Here is a 24,994-nt window from a genome sequence, read left to right as displayed (position 1 = left end):
GAGTTGGTCTTTTTTCACAACTTACAAAATGAGCAAAATAAAATTAAAAAAAATCCCATCCCTGCCGCATCCAAAGCCGAACTCCCAACCTACTGTGTCCTGCACCGGCAGCCAGCGTGTGCTCTCTGGGAGGCCGAGACTTGTGTGCAGGACCAAACTCGCCAATGATGGAGAACGTGGTACAATCGAAGTGACAAATTATCACTGCTCATGAAAATGAGGAAGAACAAGAGGTGAAAACCTCAAATTTACATAAACATGAGCCATATTTCATCAAAATCAATATTACGCCCAGTGTCTGACTGGAGAGCCAGGGGCCCCTCAGGAACTAACGCCAGGGCCCCACTTTTCAGCTACATGAAATGTGACATTATCCTCGGTCACAGATTTATATAACAATGAGCGGGGTAGATTGTCACATGAAAAAGATACCATCTGTAGTGATTTAATCATATGGTGCCAAGTACTGATCATGTCAGAGGGTGGCGGCCCACCAGAGGATTCTCCCGTTTTCCTGTGGGCCAGTCCAAGCCTGCTTACACATTAGGCTATGTTCACACGTTGCGGATTTCCTGCGTTTTTTCCACTCAGAAACGCTGCAGAACCGCATGTGATTTACAGTACAATGTAAATCTATGGGGAAAAAAAAGCTGTGCAGATGGTGCTGAAAATTCCGCATGGAATTAAAAAAAGGAGCATGTCAATTCTTGGTGTGTTTCTGCAGCGTTTCTGCACCCATTCCATAATAGGAAAACGCAGGGGTAAAAACGCATGAAATCCGCAGGAAAACCGCACAAAATCCGCATAAAAAACGTGCAGATTTTTACCTGCGTTTTCTGCCAAGAGATGCAGAATCCGCACAGAAAATTCCACAGGCACATCTGCAACATGTGTACATAGCCTTACAGTTCCTGCTTATAGATGTTTTGGTTATAACAAAAAAAAAGTGTTTTATTTTTTTTTTGTTTGGAGATGTTTCCTTTAGGATCTGCTTCAAAGAAAGATCCTGCACTTAAAAAAAATTACCTACAGCTAAAAAAAAAATAAAAAAAAAAAAGCTTAAAAAACTCATGGGAAGAGCTAAGTAGTAATGTCCAAAAACGTGAGGTAATATGAAAACCCATGAGCCAGATCCTGCTCACTGATAAAACCACGGAGCTGCTGTCTTGTCAGCAAATCATGGCATCTCTCCGGTGTTTTCCTCGGGTGCCGCTCACACTTCATGGTCATTGTCTACTGCTACCATCCTGTACTGGAGCTGTAAGGATAACGTCACGAGGGGCAGACGTTTCCTGCAGTGGGATTGATCTGATTCCATGTTAGAAAGTCTATTAGAAAAGCGCATCTACTATATAATTGTCTATGGGTCAATTCCGTCTGTCTGTCTGTCCCGGATATTCATTGGTCGCGGCCTCTGTCTGTGATGGAAATCTAAGACGCTGATTGGTCTCGCCTGCTGCCTGTCATGGCTGCTGCGACCAATCAGCAATGGCCACAGTCCGATTAGTCCCTCCCCTGCAGTCAGTGCCCGGCGCCCGCTCCATACTTCCCTGCAGTCAGTGCCCGGCGCCCGCTCCATACTTCCCTGCAGTCAGTGCCCGGCGCCCGCTCCATACTCCCCGCAGTCAGTGCCCGACGCCCGCTCCATACTCCCCGCAGTCAGTTCCCGGCGCCCGCTCCATACTCCCCACAGTCAGTGCCCGGCGCCCGCTCCATACTCCCCGCAGTCAGTGCCCGTCGCCAGCTCCATACTCCCCGCAGTCAGTGCCCGGCGCCTGCTCCATACTCCCCGTAGTCAGTGCCCGGCGCCCGCTCCATACTCCCCTCCGGTCACCGCTCACACAGGGTTAATGCCAGCGGTAACGGACCCCATTATGCCGTGGGTAACGCACTCCGTATCCGCTGCTATTAACCCTGTGTGACCAAGTTTTTACTATTGATGCTGCCTATGCAGACTTAGCGCCAACCGCGTGCATCGCCAGAGGTACGCTGTATCTACGCTGGATCCCGCCGGGTGAGTATATAACTATTTTTTATTTTAATTTTTTTTTTTAACAGGGATATGGTGCCCACACTGCTAAGTACTACATGGGCTGTGTTAGATACCGCGTGGCTGCTATATACTACCTGGCCAGTGTTAGATACTATGTGGTCTGTGTTCTATACTGCGTGGGCTGTGCTATATATTACGTGGCCAGTGTTATATAATGCGTGGGCGGTGTTATATATTACATGGCTGCCATATACTACGTGGGCAGTGTTATATACTATGTGGGCTGTGTTCTATACTGCATGGGCTGTGCTATATATTACGTGGCCAGTGTTATATACTGTGTGGGCGGTGTTATATATTACATGGCTGCTATATACTACGTGGGCAGTGTTATATACTACGTGGCTGTGTTCTATACTGCGTGCTATATACTACGTGTCCACTGTTAGATATTATGTGGGCTGTGCCATATATTACGTGGGCTGTGTTATATATTACGTGGCCAGTGTTATATACTGTGTGGCTGCTATATACTGTGTGGGCTGTGTTATATACTACGTGAGCTGTGTTATTTACTGCGTGGCCTATATTAACGCATCGGGTATTCTACAATATGTATGTATGTATATGTATATAGCACCCACATGGTATATACCACAGGACACGTAGTACTCCTATATACATCGGCGTCTTATCTACAGCATGCTGTAGATAAGCCCCTGATGACGGTGAGCTTACCTCACCATCGATTTTGGGGGTGACAGGTTCCCTTTAAGGAGCCGTCAAACACATATCAGGGGACACCTAGACAGTTTTAACACAACAGTTTACTTGACAGTTCAGGTTCATCAGATTATAACCCGCAGCATTGTGCACAGCACCCTCCGGTTTTTGTTTCCTTAGTACAGCACGTTTCCAGCACTGCTATCCGTTCTTCCTGGACTATCCCTATGCTCACTAATCCTGTCAGCCCCAGGAATTTCCCGTTCAGTTCTGGGTCATTACCGAGGTCACTAACTTTTTCCACACAAGGTTCCACGTCCTTCTTCCTCTGTTGAGGAAGGGGTTGAGGTGCTCTCCAAAGCTCCTGTCTCGAACCTTGAGCTCCGGACAGTGCAGGAATATCCGCAGGGAATTCTGTAGGGCCTCATACCGACCGGAACAATATGTGCTCACTTTAACACAGAAAAAATGTGGCAGCACTCACCAGTCCTGGAGTGATCTGAGTCCTTTATTGAGACATTGTTAAAATAACATCTTCTATCGACCCGTGGAAGCGCTGCCGTTAGCGCGAAACGGCCGTTGTCATCCCCTGCACACCTCCTTTTCATCTGCACACCCCCGAGCCGTGAAGATGTTATTTTAATGATGTCTCAATAAAGGACTCAGATCACTCCAGGACTGATGAGTGCTGCCGCATTTTTTCTGTGTTCCAGTGCTTGTTTCATTTTGTTTTTTTCTAATGCGAGCACCCCAGTGATGCTGCCAGGTTCTTCACCCCATATGGGCTGCGGCTAACTCCGGGTTCACATCTGTGCGGCTCTGCTTCTTTTTTGGTTGATGTGCTCACTTTTGCTATAGGCCCACTGCACCTTGAACTTGACTTTGTCACAGTAACGAATGAACTCAAACTAACTCTATCCAGGATGCATAGTCCTGTCCCTAGCACTAAGCTCTTCCTCCCTGTACTAGTCCTAACTAATGATGAGTGAATATACTCGTTACTCGAGATTTCCCGAGCATGCTCGTGTGACCTCTGAGTATTTTTTAGTGCTCACAGATTTAGTTTTCATCGCCTCAGCTGAATGATTTACATCTGTTAGCCAGCATAAGTACATGTGGGGGTTGCCTGGTTGCTAGGGAATCCCCACATGTAATCAAGCTGGCAAAGAGATGTAAATCATTCAGCTGAGGTGAGGAAAACTAAATCTTCGAGCACTAAAAAATACTCGGAGGACCCCCGAGCGTGCTCGGGAAATCTCGAGTAACGAGTATATTCACTCATCACTAGTCCTAACACTTAACTATATCTCTCCCTGCAGCCTGTTGCCGGGTAGATCTCCTTTACAAACATTAGAATGGAGCGACATACCTGACTTGACTACTGATCCATTAATTTCCTAGTGGCCACCAAGTGCAGCACTTGGCTTTTTCTAACAGCTCAAAAGAGGATAACTAGAGCTGCGGTCAGACATCCGACCTGCTGCTGCATTTTAAAATGGGGAAAAAGTGTCCTGTTAGGGATAAAGGTTTCCCATTCTTCCGATCATTGCGGCTTGCATGGCAATACCCGGCACTGCACCTGGTACAGAGGAGCGGAGCGTGCGGCTGCATGTATTGCTATGCGGCCGCACGCTCCGATCGGAGTGCCAGGTATTAACATGCAAGACTCATCCGAGTTTCACGCAGGTGAGTATGAGCCCTTAGAGTCAGTGCCTCCTGTGGGCTCCAGACACCCCCGCCGCTCCTGTGGTTACACGCTTTCTGAAGTGCCGCCTCTCAACGTGCTGACAGCCAGTTCATAAGGCAATGATTGCGGGGGGTGGAGCTGAGGCTTGGAGACAGTGCCCTGTGGTTTATCTTCCTGAGCCATGTGAGTGCAGAGCAGTCATACCCCAGGGCACCCTAGTCTAATAAGGTAATAACCTTTCTGGAAATGCTCTCCATGCCGAAACCTTTTATGTCAATGCTCTCTGTGCCCTGACACCTTTAGGGCAACGCTCTGCATGCTCGGACACCATTATGGCAACGCTCTGCATGCCCTGACACCATTATGGCAACGCTCTGCATGCCCTGACACCATTATGGCAACGCTCTGCATGCCCTGACACCATTATGGCAACGCTCTGCATGCCCTGACACCATTATGGCAACGCTCTGCATGCCCTGACACCATTATGGCAACGCTCTGCATGCCCTGACACCATTATGGCAATGCGCTGCGTGTCCTGACACCTTTAGGGAAATGCTCTGCAGTCCCTGATACCTTTATGGCGCTGCCCTGTGTGCCCTGGCACCTTAATGGAGTCTCCCTGTATGCCCTGACACCTTTATGGCTATGCTCTGCCTGCCCTTACACCTTTCTGATAACGTTCTGCGTGCTTTGTCACCTTTCTGGTCTGCTCTGCGTGCCCTGACCCTTTTCTGGCACATCCCCGACGCTCCCCAATCTCTGACACCTTTCTGGAGACGCCCTGCATGCCTTGACATCTTTCTGGCACAACCCCGATGCTCCACATTCCCCAACACCTTTCTGGCAGTGCTTTGCATGCCCTGACACCTTTCTGGCGGTGCTTTGTGCACCCTGACACCTTTCTGGAGTGGTTGTGACTCCATTTTAGAAATATTTACAAAATATTACTGGTAAATCTGCAATATCCACATTTCATCAGTAGATGTCACTGTTTACTATAGAAATCCTGGCTAGAGCTCTGCTTCTAAACTAAATGATACAGTGACATCTACTGGACATACAGTGAATTGCATTTAAATAACATTTTTGGTAAAAATTTCCTGAAAACCTCCCCGTTAGTCACTGGTACAAGCACTTTCTAGACAACATTTATAGGTTTTCTTTTTCTATATAATTAATCACTCCAATACGAATATTAAGGAAAAAAAAGATGCATTTACAAATAGTAAGCAGTGAATAGCCGATTTTCACTTATAAATCATTTTTCATATATTTTCCAAACTGCTTATTGATAAAACCAGATTAAACTCGTGGCCACAGGGAGATTGGAATGGTACATGTTACACAATGGGGCCCGGATCTCCAAACTTTGCTAATATCCACCATAAATTGCTTTTGCAGCTCTAGGGGGGGGCGATTCTCCTAGAGGAGATCAATCTGGGGCTGGGGTCTTCCAAGCAACGCTCCTGGGAAAAATCAGCTCACCTCCAGATAGGGGAAACCTTTTCTCCAGCGCCACCTGTGGGTTGTACCAGAGACAGTTTTTTTTCCTATAGGTGGCACCAGATATTTTTTTCCTCTAGGTGGCGCTACAGACAGTTTTCTTCCTTCTGGAGGAGAGTGAATTTGGAAGCTTCAAGAATAAAATTCTGGAACATCTTGGAAGAGATCAAAACCAAACTTGTGACCAAAGATCAAACTTTACAAAGTTCTTGCAGCTCTTAGGTGGTGAGGACTGAGTCTGGACAAAGGTCCATCAGGCCAGTCCTCCATGTTTCTGGATCAGTCACCTCCGCAAGTTCTCCTTCTTCAGTCTTCCTTCCAGGTGACCCGGAAGGCTCTGGAGCTTCTCCTACGATTTGGGATGGACTGGTCATGCCTAGATGTTTCTGCAACAAGCCTTCTTGGTTTCGGCATCTTGACCCTGGGTGGTGGAAGTGTCGTTAGATAAGACCACAATGTTTTCTTTGGGCGCTTCTCCTTTGCTCTTCAGGACCCTCTTGTAGATCTCTAGAAGACAAGACGGTCAAATGTGTACAGTTATATCTAGACTGTCCTCAGACCCTGTAAAATAGGAGGATGGGACACTTACCCCTAAGGATGGTTTCGAAGGCTGGTTCAACGTTGGTAGAGTCAAGCGCTGACGTTTCCATAAATGACAAGCCATTACTGCCTATAGGGAACAAGAACCAGAGATGGGGTGAGGGACATTGACGGAAACCTGGTGGTGGGATCAGCAGAGGCCATAGGACACCATCGTTTGTCATTTGAGCATTGTTTTTTTACTGGATAACCCTTTAATTATATGTATATTAGACTTTATGCAAATATTCTATCCAGACTCCATCCTGGAGAAGGAAGCACCACCCAGGAGTAGGAAGCACCACCCAGGTGAAGGAAGTCGGCAGTTCAATCTGATATAGCGGGGAGTTCTGGCTCCAGGCTCTATCACTGTCCGTCTTGTAAATCGCAAACCGCTGTTAGGCCTGCAGCTTTCGGGACCCTAGCGTACCCATGTAGGAAGCGCAATGAGGTCATTGCATCGCACTGCCTCTGCAGGCTCATTGTAGACGTTAGAAGAGGAGATGGAGATGCGCTGCCGGGTATAGGGTTGTGGGGCCATCATACTATATATAAGGGAACACTATATGGTAAATAGGGGGCTGTGAGGGACATCCTACTGTACATAGGGGGGCTGTGAGGGGCTTCCTATTGTACATAGGGGGGCTGTGAGGGGAATCCTACTGTACATAGGGGGCTGTGAGGGGCATCCTACTGTACATAGGGGGCTGTGAGATGCATCCTACTATACATAGGGGGCATCCTACTGTACATAGGGGGGCTGTGAGAGGCATCCTACTGTACATAGGGGGGCTGTGAGGGGCATCCTACTGTACATAGGGGGGCTGTGAGGGGCATCCTACTGTACATAGGGGGGCTGTGAGATGCATCCTACTATACATAGGGGGCATCCTACTGTACATAGGGGGGCTGTGAGGGGCATCCTACTGTACATAGGGGGGCTGTGAGGGGCATCCTACTGTACATAGGAGGGCTGTGAGGGGCATCCTACTCTACATAGGGGAGCTGTGAGGGGCATCCTATTGTACATAGCGGGGCTGTGAGGGGCATCCTACTGTACATAGGGGGGCTGTGAGAGAAATCCTACTGTACATAGGGGCTGTGAGGGACATCCTACTGTATATAGGGGGGCTGTGAGAGACATCCTACTGTACATAGGGGGCTGTGAGAGACATCTTATTGTACATAGGGGGCTGTGAGAGACATCCTACTGTACATAGGGGGCTGTGAGAGACATCTTATTGTACATAGGGGGCTGTGAGAGACATCCTACTATACATAGGGGGCTGTGAAAGACATCCTACTGTACATAGGGGGGGCTGTGAGGGACATCCTACTGTACATAGGGGGCTGTGAGAGACATCCTACTGTACATAGGGGGCTATGAGAGACATCCTACTGTACATAGGGGGCTGTGAGAGACATCCTACTGTACATAGGGGGCTGTGAGAGACATCCTACTGTACATAGGGGCTGTGAGAGACATCCTACTGCACATAGGGGGCTGTGAGAGACATCCTACTGTACATAGGTGGCTATGAGAGACATCCTACTGTACATAGGGGGCTGTGAGAGATCCTACTGTACATAGGGAGCTGTGAGAGACATCCTACTGTACATAGGGGACTGTGAGAGACATCTTATTGTACATAGGGGGCTGTGAGAGACATCCTACTGTACATAGGGGGCTGTGAAAGACATCCTACTGTACATGGGGGGGCTGTGAGGGACATCCTACTGTACATAGGGGGCTGTGAGAGACATCCTACTGTACATAGGGGGCTGTGAGAGACATCCTACTGTACATAGGGGGGCTGTGAGAGACATCCTACTGTACATAGGGGGGCTGTGAGAGACATCCTACTGTACATAGAGGGCTGTGAGGACATCCTACTGTACATAGGGGGGCATCCTACTGTACATAGGGGGCTGTGAGGGACATTCTACTGTACATAGGGAGCTGTGAGGGACATCCTACTGTACATAGGGGGCTGTGAGGGACATTCTACTGTACATAGGGGGCTGTGAGAGACATCTTATTGTACATAGGGGGCTGTGAGGGACATTCTACTGTACATAGGGGGCTGTGAGAGACATCTTATTGTACATAGGGGGCTGTGAGGGACATCATACTATATATGAGTCACCCTATATCTGGCACACAGTCTGTGTAGCAGTCGTAGGGGTTGAGTAATCATAGTAATGACAGCTTGTGAAGTACATAGGGGGCATCCTACTGTACATAGGGGGGCTGTGAGGGGCATCCTACTGTACATAGGGGGGCTGTGAGGGGCATCCTACTGTACATAGGGGGCATCCTACTGTACATAGGGGGGCTGTGAGGGGCATCCTACTCTACATAGGGGAGCTGTGAGGGGGCATCCTATTGTACATAGCGGGGCTGTGAGGGGCATCCTACTGTACATAGGGGGGCTGTGAGAGACATCCTACTGTACATAGGGGCTGTGAGGGACATACTACTGTATATAGGGGGCTGTGAGAGACATCCTACTGTACATAGGGGGCTGTGAGAGACATCTTATTGTACATAGGGGGCTGTGAGAGACATCCTACTGTACATAGGGGGCTGTGAGAGACATCTTATTGTACATAGGGGGCTGTGAGAGACATCCTACTATACATAGGGGGCTGTGAAAGACATCCTGCTGTACATAGGGGGGGCTGTGAGGGACATCCTACTGTACATAGGGGGCTGTGAGAGACATCCTACTGTACATAGGGGGCTATGAGAGACATCCTACTGTACATAGGGGGCTGTGAGAGACATCCTACTGTACATAGGGGGCTGTGAGAGACATCCTACTGTACATAGGGGCTGTGAGAGACATCCTACTGCACATAGGGGGCTGTGAGAGACATCCTACTGTACATAGGTGGCTATGAGAGACATCCTACTGTACATAGGGGGCTGTGAGAGATCCTACTGTACATAGGGAGCTGTGAGAGACATCCTACTGTACATAGGGGGCTGTGAGAGACATCTTATTGTACATAGGGGGCTGTGAGAGACATCCTACTGTACATAGGGGGCTGTGAGAGACATCTTATTGTACATAGGGGGCTGTGAGAGACATCCTACTGTACATAGGGGGCTGTGAAAGACATCCTACTGTACATAGGGGGGGCTGTGAGGGACATCCTACTGTACATAGGGGGCTGTGAGAGACATCCTACTGTACATAGGGGGCTGTGAGAGACATCCTACTGTACATAGGGGGGCTGTGAGAGACATCCTACTGTACATAGGGGGCTGTGAGGACATCCTACTGTACATAGGGGGCTGTGAGGACATCCTACTGTACATAGGGGGGCATCCTACTGTACATAGGGGGCTGTGAGGGACATTCTACTGTACATAGGGGGCTGTGAGGGACATCCTACTGTACATAGGGGGCTGTGAGGGACATTCTACTGTACATAGGGGGCTGTGAGAGACATCTTATTGTACATAGGGGGCTGTGAGGGACATCATACTATATATGAGTCACCCTATATCTGGCACACAGTCTGTGTAGCAGTCCTAGGGGTTGAGTAATCATAGTAATGACAGCTTGTGAAGTACTGGGGTCCCTGCTCCTCCATGCAGGTACAGGACAGTGAGGAGAGTTTTTGTAGTTTGGAAATAGACGCCCCACAGTAATTCTCCTGACCACCCGTACCCATACACAAAAGCCCCCCCATTGGTTCACATTACCTGCATACATCTTGGCTTCCTCTACCGGCACCTCCCGGGACTCATTTGCCAGGTCACACTTGTTTCCGACCAGCATCACAAGGATACTGGCGTCCGCGTGGTCATACAGTTCCTTGAGCCACCGGTCCACACTTTCGTACGACTGATGCTTGGTGATGTCATACACCAGGAGAGCCCCAACAGCCCCCCGGTAATAACTGGAAGAGGAGGAAATGAGCCCACCAGTGGGTAGGTGAGAAGTAGATTGTGGAACAAACCCTTTAAATTTACATGAAAATGGGCGTTTACATCATTGGGGGCGTTCCTTGCTCAGAGAGGGGAGGGGCTATGTAACTTACGCAGATGTAATGGCTCTATAACGCTCCAGTCCTGCTGTGTCCCAGATCTGAGCCTTCACCAGATGACCGTCCAGCGTCAGCGTCCGGGTGGAGAACTCCACGCCGATCGTGGTGCGGCTGTCGTGGTTAAACTCATTCCTGGTGAATCTGGACAGGAGATTGGTCTTACCCACCCCGGACTCTCCAATCAGGACCACTGCGGAGAAAAAGTGATGGGTCAGGCCAGCAGGGGGCGACACACAGGAGAGGATTAGATACACAGCTGAGCAGACGGTATCACACTGGATAGGATTAGATACACGGCTCAGCAGACAGTATCACACAGGATAGGATTAGATACACAGCTGAGCAGACAGTATTACACAGGATAGGATTAGATACACGGCTCAGCAGACAGTATCACACAGGATAGGATTAGATACACAGCTCAGCAGACAGTATCACACAGGATAGGATTAGATACACAGCTCAGCAGACAGTATCACACAGGATAGGATTAGATACACGGCTCAGTAGACAGTATCACACAGAATAGGATTTGATACACGGCTCAGCAGACAGTATCACACAGGATAGGATTAGATACACAGCTCAGCAGACAGTATCACACAGGATAGGATTAGATACACGGCTCAGTAGAGAGTATCACACAGGATAGGATTTGATACACGGCTCAGACCAGTATCACACAGGATAGGATTAGATACACGGCTCCGCAGACAGTATCACACAGGATAGGATTAGATACACGGCTCAGCAGACAGTATCACACAGGATAGGATTATATACACAGCTCAGCAGACAGTATCACACAGGATAGGATTAGATACATGGCTCAGCAGATAGTATCACACAGGATAGGATTATATACACGGCTCAGCAGACAGTATCACACAGGATAGGATTAGATACACGGCTCAGCAGACAGTATCACACAGGATAGGATTAGATACATGGCTCAGCAGACAGTATCACACAGGATAGGATTAGATACACGGCTCAGCAGACAGTATCACACAGGATAGGATTAGATACACGGCTCAGCAGACAGTATCACACAGGATAGGATTAGATACACGGCTCAGCAGACAGTATCACACAGGATAGGATTAGATACACGGCTCAGCAGACAGTATCACACAGGATAGGATTAGATACACGGCTCAGCAGACAGTATCACACAGGATAGGACTAGATACACGGCTCAGCAGACAGTATCACACAGGATAGGATTAGATACACGGCTCAGCAGACAGTATCACACAGGATAGGATTAGATACACGGCTCAGCAGACAGTATCACACAGGATAGGATTAGATACACGGCTCAGCAGACAGTATCACACAGGATAGGATTAGATACACGGCTCAGCAGGCAGTATCACACAGGATAGGATTAGATACACGGCTCAGCAGGCAGTATCACACAGGATAGGATTAGATACACGGCTCAGCAGGCAGTATCACACAGGATAGGATTAGATACACAGCTCAGCAGACAGTATCACACAGGATAGGATTAGAAACACGGCTCAGCAGGCAGTATCACACAAGATAGGATTAGATACACGGCTCAGCAGGCAGTATCACACAGGATTGGATTAGATACACGGCTCAGCAGGCAGTATCACACAGGATAGGATTAGATACACGGCTCAGCAGACAATATCACACTGGATAGGATTAGATACACGGCTCAGCAGACAGTATCACACAGAATAGGATTAGATACACGGCTCAGCAGACAGTATCACACAGGATAGGATTAGATACACGGCTCAGCAGACAGTATCACAGGATAGGATTAGATACACGGCTCAGCAGGCAGTATCACACAGGATAGGATTAGATACACGGCTCAGCAGGCAGTATCACACAGGATAGGATTAGATACACGGCTCAGCAGGCAGTATCACACAGGATAGGATTAGATACACGGCTCAGCAGACAATATCACACTGGATAGGATTAGATACACGGCTCAGCAGACAGTATCACACAGGATAGGATTAGATACACGGCTCAGCAGACAGTATCACACAGGATAGGATTAGATACACGGCTCAGCAGACAGTATCACAGGATAGGATTAGATACACGGCTCAGCAGGCAGTATCACACAGGATAGGATTAGATACACGGCTCAGCAGGCAGTATCACACAGGATAGGATTAGATACACGGCTCAGCAGGCAGTATCACACAGGATAGGATTAGATACACGGCTCAGCAGACAATATCACACTGGATAGGATTAGATACACGGCTCAGCAGACAGTATCACACAGGATAGGATTAGACACACGGCTCAGCAGACAGTATCACACAGGATAGGATTAGATACACGGCTCAGCAGACAGTATCACACAGGATAGGATTAGATACACGGCTCAGCAGTCAGTATCACACAGGATAGGATTAGATACAGGGCTCAGCAGTCAGTATCACACAGGATAGGATTAGATACAGGGCTCAGCAGTCAGTATCACACAGGATAGGATTAGATACACGGCTCAGCAGACAGTATCACACAGGATAGGATTAGATACACGGCTCAGCAGACAGTATCACACAGGATAGGATTAGATACATGGCTCAGCAGACAGTATCACACAGGATAGGATTAGATACACGGCTCAGCAGACAGTATCACACAGGATAGGATTAGATACACGGCTCAGCAGACAGTATCACAGGATAAGATTAGATACACAGCTCAGCAGACAGTATCACACAGGATAGGATTAGATACACAGCTCAGCAGACAGTATCACACAGGATAGGATTAGATACACGGCTCAGCAGACAGTATCACACAGGATAGGATTAGATACATGGCTCAGCAGACAGTATCACACAGGATAGGATTAGATACACGGCTCAGCAGACAGTATCACACAGGATAGGATTAGATACATGGCTCAGCAGACAGTATCACACAGGATAGGATTAGATACACAGCTCAGCAGACAGTATCACACAGGATAGGATTAGATACACGGCTCAGCAGACAGTATCACAGGATAAGATTAGATACACAGCTCAGCAGACAGTATCACACAGTAGAAGATTAGATGCACGGCTGAGTAGTGTGTGGGAATCCTGTCAGTGGTGTCCTGTGTGGTGTGGATGATGTGAGGGTGTCTCGCCCTCTCCCACTCATCAGTTATGTTGGGACTTGTTGTATCACACACCCGACTATTTCCCATGTGTCATGAAAGTGGCGGCCTCATGCTTCACAAGCCGTAACGCCCAGATGCGGCCAATCATGGAGTCGTCATATACGGTATCACACATTAAAGGCCTGGGATTCGTACACACAGTGTGATGGTGGCTGTCAGACGTATACATTCACAGTATATACCACTTTACATGTTTGGGGTCACATCACAGGCTTAGACACACTGGTTCAAACTCAAATGATAGGCTTAGATACAGTAGTGTAGCAGCACAATATCATGTATGAAAGTTTTCATAACAATGTATCTAAGCTTATAGTGTGCGAGAGTCTGATAAGCGGTGTATCTAAGCCCATTATGTGTGCCAGGCTGGTGAGCTGTGTATCTAAGCCTATCACGTGTATCTAAGCCTATCAGGCAGAATCGCACACATGGAGGGATAATTATGAAGCTGCCATTGAGCAAAACTGTTGATGCCTATAGCAACCAATCAGAGCGCAGCTTTCATATGAAATTCTGCTCTTTAAAAATGAAAGCTGTGCTGTGATTGATTGCTATCAGGCAACAACAACTTTTTCTTTCAGGTAAATTTGTTTAGATACAGCAGGTCGTACCATACGACAGGATTAGATACAGCTGCATTTTTTCTCAGTGGTATGGTTATCTGCGGTGCTTTTTCATCACCTTGTATGGATCACGTGCAGACGATTCCTCGTGACACCTTCTCCTCATGGAGACAATTACTCTGATATATGGCGGGATATTTCTAGCTATTATTAGTCGCTGATCACAAGGACAAGATTGTGATATTGCACTACAAGTCTCAGCATAATAAATGAAAATTAACTAGTTTTTAATCTGGATCTGTAGACGTGTGTCAGTCTTCACCAACATTCTAGCATTACATTCAAGAACCAGGAGGATCAGGATGAGCAGTACAAGTCAGCGCTACACACCTTTACGCAACCTTTTATTCTCCAGGACGAGGTCGTTAGACGGCAGAAACTTTTATCTGGAGTTTTATCATCAGGACATGTTTTATGGGTCAGGTCATGTTTGTAGGCAAATACTCCGTGTGATAACCATGGTGCTGGGAGGAAAGGTTAGGCCTCTGACCAGAGGAAGGAACGGCATGGGTACACATGGTGCATAGGTCTCGAGAGTCCCAGCAGGACTGTTGAGGTATCATGAGGCCCCCAACGTCCTCCTCCGGGGGGATAGGATATCGTGGGGCCCCCAACGTACTCCTCTGGGGGGGATAGGATATCATGAGGCCCCCAACGTCCTCCTCCGGGGGGATAGGATATCGTGGGGCCCCCAACGTACTCCTCTGGGGGGGATAGGAAACTGGTACAATTATGGATTTAGCTTTGGATGCGAGTAGAGACGAAGGCACGGTCATCAAAAATATGCATTAATAATACCACCATACAGAGTGGAAAAAAATACCTCAACAACATATAACATGAAACAAATGCGCCACACAGTGCTGAAGTAATACTGCCATACGGTATCCAAATATTAACACCTTACAGTGCATAAAGAAGGTCAACATACAGCGCCTGTAGCAGCGTAGAATTACTAAATATCAGCACGGACTGGGCCTAAATATAACCACCAAAATATATCTAAATATTACCACCATACAGTGCCTAAAACCATATATACAGTACAATATATATACTGATCAAAAAGTAGTGCCATACAGTGCTAAGTATTGCCACCATAAAAAATCTAAATAATACCAACATAAAGAGCATAAATAATCCAAAAATACATGGTGTGCGGCAAAATAAAATGGTCAAATAATAGTGCCATAGAGAGCTTAAATCATACTGCTATTATATAGTAACCAAATAAGAGTACCATACAGTATCCAAGTATTAACAAAATACAGTATACAAATGACACTAGTATACAGGCCTGAAGCAACAGAAAATGGTCAAATAATAGTGCCATATAACGCGTTAATTATACCGTCATACAGTAACATGTAAATATCACCTTACAGTGAAATAGTACCGATATACAGGAGCTGCAGCAACATACTGCGGTCACATAACAGTTCCATACACGGCCCGCAGCAACATGTAATGCTAATATCAAAGTGCACAATAGTGCAGAAATAATGTTGTCATACAGCAAAATAACAGCATTTTACAGCGTCTATTAACACCGTACAGTGCAAAAATAATCCTAACGTACAACGATCAAATAATAGTGCCAAAATATTACCACTATATAGTGCAGAAATATACACGGGGCCCACAGCAAAAAATATTGGTCAAATAATAGTGCCATACAGTGCCAGTAAAAATTATACTGTCATAAAGTGACCAATTAAGAGTGGCATATAAAAATAACAACAAAAGAGCTGCAGCAACATACAACAGTAAAATAAGTGTCATATAGTGCTTATATAATACCGCCATAACATATCTAAACACTAGGACAATACAGGGCCCGCAACAGCATGTAATAACCAAATAATTGTGCTGTGCCATGCTAAAATAATTGTGACCAGAGCGTAGTGAAATAATACTGCCATATAGTGCTGAAATAATGTCACCATATGGTGCCATGCCATGGTCAAAGTGGATGCCCCTAATACCTAAATATCGCCTCACTTTTCCCAAACAATAGTGCATGCTATACTTTATTATACCGCCATATAGTCCCTAAATAGTGCTATACCGAGCTCCAATAATCACACCATATAGTGCCACATGTGTGAAGCACCAAAGAAAAGGCCAGAAAATGCAAACTAGCACCGATATAATACCGCCATGCATAAATAAAGCCGCCTTATAGTGTCTAGGTGATACCAGCACCGTCTGTATGCCCAGAACGTATTTTTCTGAAAAGGGAACTGCTCTAATGATAAGGTGAGATTGCGGGACTTTGCTCGGGCACCAGGCACGGTACGTTTATGGTGGTGGGTGGCAGCAGGGGTGTTGGGTGCAGGGACGGGCGGACTGACTCACCTTTGAACACAAAGTTATATTCATCCTCTTCAGATTTCATGGCTGGTCCTGAGCATCAGCTGCCCGTGTCGCCCTCCTGGTAGCGGTTCTGCACCCTTGGCGGTGCGGTGTGGTCCTAGTAACCGAAGCCCCTGGCTGATCTGCAGGTGGCGGAGGGGATTCCTCGCATACCTGCGGCACTTCCGGCAGACAGGTGGAGCGCGGTGAGGCGCAGTGACTCAGTGGGCGTTCTGTATTTGGTTAGGTGTCACCTTTCAGGACTAACAGGTAAAGCAGATCTCCGGCCCTTTAATTACAGCCATGAAGCAATCGCTACCAACGGATTATTAACCACGTCCCTGCTGCCACAAAGCTTAGATACCTTGCCTCAGAAGGCAGTATCACAAATAAAATAGGCTTAGATATCCCAGCCCCACTGGACCATACGTCCAGAAATTGGAAGCGTTGGGGCCATGGCTTCTCACCTAGTCTGTAGTGATGAGTGAATATACTCGATACTCGAGATTTCTCGAGCATGCTCGGGGGTCCTCCGAGTATTTTTTAGTGCTCAGAGATTTAGTTTTCAGTGCCGCAGCTGAATGATTTACATCTATTAGCCAGCATAAGTACATGTGGGGATTCCCTAGCAACCAGGCAACCCCCACATGTACTTATGCTGGCAAACAGATGTAAATCATTCAGCTGCGGCAAGAAAAACTAAAACTCCGAGTACTAAAAAATACTCGGAGGACCCCCGAGCGTGCTCGAGAAATCTCGAGTAACAAGTATATTCGCTCATCACTAGTAGTCTGTAAAAAAACAGAGGTAGCTAATGTCTCCTGGTGGGCAAGTGGCCCAGAAAAAAATGGTGTCATAAGTATCATTTAATAGTCACTGCCTCCTCGCATTTTATACACAAGATCGAGTCCACAAAGCATCAGGTGGGATGTAAGTTACTGGCATATACAACGCCAATGGTATATGCCAATTTTATACCTGGTGATATAGTGGTACAACCAGTGCCATCTCTCCGATGTGGTCCATCCAATATGTCCTACAGCTCACTACCAGGTGGTACAGTCAGTCCAATATGTCCTACTGCTCAGTCCCCGGTGATATAGTGGTACAGTCAGTCCATGTGTCCTACTGCTCTGTCCCTGGTGGTAAAGTGGTACAGCCAGTCCATATGTTCTACTGCTCAGTCCCCGGTGGTGTAGTGGTACAGTCAGTCCAATATGTCCTGCTGCTCAGTCCCCGGTAGTATAGTGGTACAGTCAGTCTATTATGTCCTACTGCTCAGTCCCCGGTGGTGTAGTGGTACAGTCAGTCCATATGTCCTACTGCTCAGTCCCCGGTGGTATAGTGGTACAGTCAGTCCAATATGTCCTACTGCTCAGTCCCCGGTGGTATAGTGGTACAGTCAGTCTATTATGTCCTACTGCTCAGTCCCCGGTGATATAGTGGTACAGCCAGTCCATATGTTCTACTGCTCAGTCCCCGGTGGTGTAGTGGTACAGTCAGTCCAATATGTCCTGCTGCTCAGTCCCCGGTGTAGTGGTACAGTCAGTCCAATATGTCCTACTGCTCAGTCCCCGGTGGTATAGTGGTACAGTCAGTCCAATATGTCCTGCTGCTCAGTCCCCGGTGGTATAGTGGTACAGTCAGTCCAATATGTCCTACTGCTCAGTCCCCGGTGGTATAGTGGTACAGTCAGTCCATATGTCCTACTGCTCTGTCTCTAGTGGTATAGTGGTACAGCCAGTCCATATGTTCTACTGCTCAGTCCCCGGTGGTGTAGTGGTACAGTCAGTCCAATATGTCCTGCTGCTCAGTCCCCGGTGGTGTAGTGGTACAGTCAGTCCAATATGTCCTACTGCTCAGTCCCCGGTGGTATAGTGGTACAGTCAGTCTATTATATCCTACTGCTCGGTCCCCGGTGGTATAGTGGTACAGTCAGTCTATTATGTCCTACTGCTCAGTCCCCGGTGGTATAGTGATACAGTCAGTCCAATATGTCCTACTGCTCAGACCCCGGTGGTGTAGTGGTACAGTCAGTACAATATGTCCTACTGCTCATTCCTTGGTGGTATAGTGGTACAGTCAGTCCAATATGTCCTACTGCTCAGTCCCCGGTGATATAGTGGTACAGTCAGTCCAATATGTCCTACTGCTCAGTCCCCGGTGGTATAGTGGTACAGTCAGTCGAATATGTCCTACTGCTCAGTCCCCGGTGGTGTAGTGGTACAGTCAGTCCAATATGTCCTACTGCTCAGTCCTCAGTGGTATAGTGGTACAGCCAGTCCAAGATGTTCAACTGCTCAGTCCCCAGTGGTACAGTCAGTCCAAGATGTTCAACTGCTCAGTCCCTGGTGATATAGTGGTACAGTCAGTCCAATATGTCCTATTGCTCAGTCCCCGGTGGTATAGTGGTACAGCCAGTCCAAGATGTTCAACTGCTCAGTCCCCAGTGGTATAGTGGTACAGCCAGTCCAAGATGTTCAACTGCTCAGTCCTCAGTGGTATAGTTGTACAGTCAATCCAATATGTCCTACTGCTCAGTCCCCGGTGGTACAGTCAGTCCAAGATGTCCTACTGCTCAGTTCCCAGTGGTATAGTGGTACAGCCAGTCCAAAATGTCCTACTGCTCAGTCCCCAGTGGTATAGTGGTACAGCCAGTCCAATATGTTCAACTACTCAGTCCCCAGTTATATAGTGATACAGTCAGTCCAAGATGTCCTACTGCTCAGTTCCCGGTGGTATAGTGGTACAGTCAGTCCAATATGTTCTACTGCTCAGTCCCCGGTGGTGTAGTGGTACAGTCAGTCCAAGTCCTATATGTCCTACTGCTCGGTCCCCGGTGGTATAGTGGTACAGTCAGTCCAATATGTCCTACTGCTCAGTCTCCGGTGGTGTAGTGGTACAGTCAGTCCAATATGTCCTACTGCTCAGTCCCCGGTGGTGTAGTGGTACAGTCAGTCCAATATGTCCTACTGCTCAGTCCACGGTGGTATAGTGGTACAGCCAGTCCAAGTTGTTCAACTGCTCAGTCCCCAGTGGTATAGTGGTACAGCCAGTCCAAGATGTTCAACTGCTCAGTCCTCAGTGGTATAGTTGTACAGTCAATCCAATATGTCCTACTGCTCAGTCCCCGGTGGTACAGTCAGTCCAAGATGTCCTACTGCTCAGTTCCCAGTGGTATAGTGGTACAGCCAGTCCAAAATGTCCTACTGCTCAGGCCCCAGTGGTATAGTGGTACAGCCAGTCCAATATGTTCAACTACTCAGTCCCCAGTTATATAGTGATACAGTCAGTCCAATATGTTCTACTGCTCAGTCCCCGGTGGTGTAGTGGTACAGTCAGTCCAAGTCCAATATGTCCTACTGCTCGGTCCCCGGTGGTATAGTGGTACAGTCAGTCCAATATGTCCTACTGCTCAGGCTCCGGTGGTGTAGTGGTACAGTCAGTCCAATATGTCCTATTGCTCAGTCCCCGGTGGTATAGTGGTACAGCCAGTCCAAGATGTTCAACTGCTCAGTCCCCAGTGGTATAGTGGTACAGCCAGTCCAAGATGTTCAACTGCTCAGTCCTCAGTGGTATAGTTGTACAGTCAATCCAATATGTCCTACTGCTCAGTCCCCGGTGGTACAGTCAGTCCAAGATGTCCTACTGCTCAGTTCCCAGTGGTATAGTGGTACAGCCAGTCCAAAATGTCCTACTGCTCAGTCCCCAGTGGTATAGTGGTACAGCCAGTCCAATATGTTCAACTACTCAGTCCCCAGTTATATAGTGATACAGTCAGTCCAAGATGTCCTACTGCTCAGTTCCCGGTGGTATAGTGGTACAGTCAGTCCAATATGTTCTACTGCTCAGTCCCCGGTGGTGTAGTGGTACAGTCAGTCCAAGTCCAATATGTCCTACTGCTCGGTCCCCGGTGGTATAGTGGTACAGTCAGTCCAATATGTCCTACTGCTCAGTCTCCGGTGGTGTAGTGGTACAGTCAGTCCAATATGTCCTACTGCTCAGTCCCCGGTGGTGTAGTGGTACAGTCAGTCCAATATGTCCTACTGCTCAGTCCACGGTGGTATAGTGGTACAGTTAGTCCAAGTTGTTCAACTGCTCAGTCCCCAGTGGTATAGTGGTACAGCCAGTCCAAGATGTTCAACTGCTCAGTCCTCAGTGGTATAGTTGTACAGTCAATCCAATATGTCCTACTGCTCAGTCCCCGGTGGTACAGTCAGTCCAAGATGTCCTACTGCTCAGTTCCCAGTGGTATAGTGGTACAGCCAGTCCAATATGTTCAACTACTCAGTCCCCGGCTATATAGTGATACAGTCAGTCCAAGATGTCCTACTGCTCAGTTCCCGGTGGTAAAATGGTACAGTCAGTCCAATATGTCCTACTGCTCAGTCCCCGGTGGTGTAGTGGTACAGTCAGTCCAATATGTCCTACTGCTCAGACCCCGGTGGTGTAGTGGTACAGTCAGTCCAGTATGTCCTACTGCTCAGTCCCCGGTGGTATAGTGGTACAGTCAGTCCAATATGTCCTACTGCTCAGTCCCCTGTGGTTTAGTGGTACAGTCAGTCCAATATGTCCTACTGCTCAGTCCCCGGTGGTGTAGTGGTACAGTCAGTCCAATATGTCCTACTGCTCAGTCCCCGGTGGTATAGTGGTACAGTCAGTCTATTATGTCCTACTGCTCAGTCCCCGGTGGTATAGTGGTACAGTCAGTCCAATATGTCCTACTGCTCAGTCCCCGGCGGTGTAGTGGTACAGTCAGTCCAATATGTCCTACTGCTCAGTACCCGGTGGTATAGTGGTACAGTCAGTCTATTATGTCCTACTGCTCAGTCCCCGGTGGTATAGTGGTACAGTCAGTCCAATATGTCCAACTGCTCAGTCCCCGGTGGTGTAGTGGTACAGTCAGTCCAATATGTGCTACTGCTCAGTCCCCGGTGGTATAGTGGTACAGTCAGTCCAAGATGTCCTACTGCTCAGTCCCCGGTGGTGTAGTGGTACAGTCAGTCCAAAATGTCCTACTGCTCAGTCCCCAGTGGTATAGTGGTACAGCCAGTCCAATATGTTCAACTACTCAGTCCCCAGTTATATAGTGATACAGTCAGTCCAAGATGTCCTACTGCTCAGTTCCCGGTGGTATAGTGGTACAGTCAGTCCAATATGTTCTACTGCTCAGTCCCCGGTGGTGTAGTGGTACAGTCAGTCCAAGTCCAATATGTCCTACTGCTCGGTCCCCGGTGGTATAGTGGTACAGTCAGTCCAATATGTCCTACTGCTCAGTCTCCGGTGGTGTAGTGGTACAGTCAGTCCAATATGTCCTACTGCTCAGTCCCCGGTGGTGTAGTGGTACAGTCAGTCCAATATGTCCTACTGCTCAGTCCACGGTGGTATAGTGGTAGTTAGTCCAAGTTGTTCAACTGCTCAGTCCCCAGTGGTATAGTGGTACAGCCAGTCCAAGATGTTCAACTGCTCAGTCCTCAGTGGTATAGTTGTACAGTCAATCCAATATGTCCTACTGCTCAGTCTCCGGTGGTGTAGTGGTACAGTCAGTCCAATATGTCCTACTGCTCAGTCCCCGGTGGTGTAGTGGTACAGTCAGTCCAATATGTCCTACTGCTCAGTCCACGGTGGTATAGTGGTAGTTAGTCCAAGTTGTTCAACTGCTCAGTCCCCAGTGGTATAGTGGTACAGCCAGTCCAAGATGTTCAACTGCTCAGTCCTCAGTGGTATAGTTGTACAGTCAATCCAATATGTCCTACTGCTCAGTCCCCGGTGGTACAGTCAGTCCAAGATGTCCTACTGCTCAGTTCCCAGTGGTATAGTGGTACAGCCAGTCCAATATGTTCAACTACTCAGTCCTCGGCTATATAGTGATACAGTCAGTCCAAGATGTCCTACTGCTCAGTTCCCGGTGGTAAAATGGTACAGTCAGTCCAATATGTCCTACTGCTCAGTCCCCGGTGGTGTAGTGGTACAGTCAGTCCAATATGTCCTACTGCTCAGACCCCGGTGGTGTAGTGGTACAGTCAGTCCAGTATGTCCTACTGCTCAGTCCCCGGTGGTATAGTGGTACAGTCAGTCCAATATGTCCTACTGCTCAGTCCCCTGTGGTTTAGTGGTACAGTCAGTCCAATATGTCCTACTGCTCAGTCCCCGGTGGTGTAGTGGTACAGTCAGTCCAATATGTCCTACTGCTCAGTCCCCGGTGGTATAGTGGTACAGTCAGTCTATTATGTCCTACTGCTCAGTCCCCGGTGGTATAGTGGTACAGTCAGTCCAATATGTCCTACTGCTCAGTCCCCGGCGGTGTAGTGGTACAGTCAGTCCAATATGTCCTACTGCTCAGTACCCGGTGGTATAGTGGTACAGTCAGTCTATTATGTCCTACTGCTCAGTCCCCGGTGGTATAGTGGTACAGTCAGTCCAATATGTCCAACTGCTCAGTCCCCGGTGGTGTAGTGGTACAGTCAGTCCAATATGTGCTACTGCTCAGTCCCCGGTGGTATAGTGGTACAGTCAGTCCAAGATGTCCTACTGCTCAGTCCCCGGTGGTGTAGTGGTACAGTCAGTCCAATATGTCCTACTGCTCAGTCCCCAGTGGTATAGTGGTACAGCCAGTCCAATATGTTCAACTACTCAGTCCCCAGTTATATAGTGATACAGTCAGTCCAAGATGTCCTACTGCTCAGTTCCCGGTGGTATAGTGGTACAGTCAGTCCAATATGTTCTACTGCTCAGTCCCTGGTGGTGTAGTGGTACAGTCAGTCCAAGTCCAATATGTCCTACTGCTCGGTCCCCGGTGGTATAGTGGTACAGTCAGTCCAATATGTCCTACTGCTCAGTCTCCGGTGGTGTAGTGGTACAGTCAGTCCAATATGTCCTATTGCTCAGTCCCCGGTGGTATAGTGGTACAGCCAGTCCAAGATGTTCAACTGCTCAGTCCCCAGTGGTATAGTGGTACAGCCAGTCCAATATGTCCAACTGCTCAGTCCCCGGTGGTGTAGTGGTACAGTCAGTCCAATATGTGCTACTGCTCAGTCCCCGGTGGTATAGTGGTACAGTCAGTCCAAGATGTCCTACTGCTCAGTCCCCGGTGGTGTAGTGGTACAGTCAGTCCAATATGTCCTACTGCTCAGTCCCCGGTGGTGTAGTGGTACAGTCAGTCCAATATGTCCTACTGCTCAGTCCCCGGTGGTATAGTGGTACAGTCAGTCTATTATGTCCTACTGCTCAGTCCCCTGTGGTATAGTGGTACAGTCAGTCCAATATGTCCAACTGCTCAGTCCCCGGTGGTGTAGTGGTACAGTCAGTCCAATATGTGCTACTGCTCAGTCCCCGGTGGTATAGTGGTACAGTCAGTCCAAGATGTCCTACTGCTCAGTCCCCGGTGATATAGTGGTACAGTCAGTCCAAGATGTCCTACTGCTCAGTCTCCGGTGGTATAGTGGTACAGTCAGTCCAATATGTCCTACTGCTCAGTCCCCGGTGATATAGTGGTACAGTCAGTCCAATATGTCCTACTGCTCAGTCCCCGGTGATATAGTGGTACAGTGAGTCCAATATGTCCTACTGCTCAGTCCCCGGTGATTTAGTGGTACAGTCACTCCAATATGTCCTACTGCTCAGTCCCTGGTGGTATAGTCGTACAGTCAGTCCAATATGTCCTACTGCTCAGTCTCCGGTGGTATAGTGGTACAGTCAGTCCAATATGTCCTACTGCTCAGTCTCCGGTGGAATAGTGGTACAGTCAGTCCAATATGTCCTACTGCTCAGTCCCCGGTGGTATAGTGGTACAGTCAGTCCAATATGTCCTACTGCTCAGTCCCTGGTGGTATAGTCGTACAGTCAGTCCAATATGTCCTACTGCTCAGTCTCCGGTGGTGTAGTGGTACAGTCAGTCCAATATGTCCTGCTGCTCAGTCTCCGGTGGTGTAGTGGTAGTCAGTCCAATATGTCCTACTGCTCAGTCCCCGGTGGTATAGTGGTACAGTCAGTCCAATATGTCCTACTGCTCAGTCCCCGGTGGTGTAGTGGTACAGTCAGTCCAATATGTCCTACCACTCAGTCCCCGGTGGTGTAGTGGTACAGTCAGTCCAATATGTTCTACTGCTCAGTCCTCGGTGGTGTAGTGGTACAGCCTGTGCCATCTCCAATATTGTGTATTGACTTTGCTGGTTATACGCTGATCCCACATTCCCAATATCTTCTGAATAATCCTTGGGGTCCAGACTATCACACACCGGAATAATGGATTTGACATTCCAGTCTTCCTTTTTGCTTCAATAAAGCACACAATA

The 24,994-nt window shown here is 48.0% G+C and overlaps 1 protein-coding gene across 1 annotated transcript; it reads right to left on the bottom strand.

Moving 5' to 3' along the window:
• Positions 1-5,601: 5,601 nt before the first annotated feature.
• RAB25 (RAB25, member RAS oncogene family) lies at positions 5,602-16,891 on the bottom strand. The gene is made up of 5 exons (XM_069727964.1): positions 16,704-16,891; positions 10,542-10,737; positions 10,204-10,400; positions 6,499-6,579; positions 5,602-6,416 (listed from the first exon to the last, which is right to left on the bottom strand). Exons 1-5 carry the CDS (start codon positions 16,741-16,743, stop codon positions 6,286-6,288), a joined length of 645 nt encoding a protein of 214 aa, XP_069584065.1. The 5' UTR covers positions 16,744-16,891; the 3' UTR covers positions 5,602-6,285.
• Between the last annotated feature and the right edge of the window lie 8,103 nt (positions 16,892-24,994).

Source organism: Ranitomeya imitator, chromosome 1, assembly GCF_032444005.1.
Source record: "Ranitomeya imitator isolate aRanImi1 chromosome 1, aRanImi1.pri, whole genome shotgun sequence".
NCBI classification, from domain to species: domain Eukaryota; kingdom Metazoa; phylum Chordata; class Amphibia; order Anura; family Dendrobatidae; genus Ranitomeya; species Ranitomeya imitator.
This window is presented reverse-complemented; position numbering and strand designations above follow the sequence as displayed.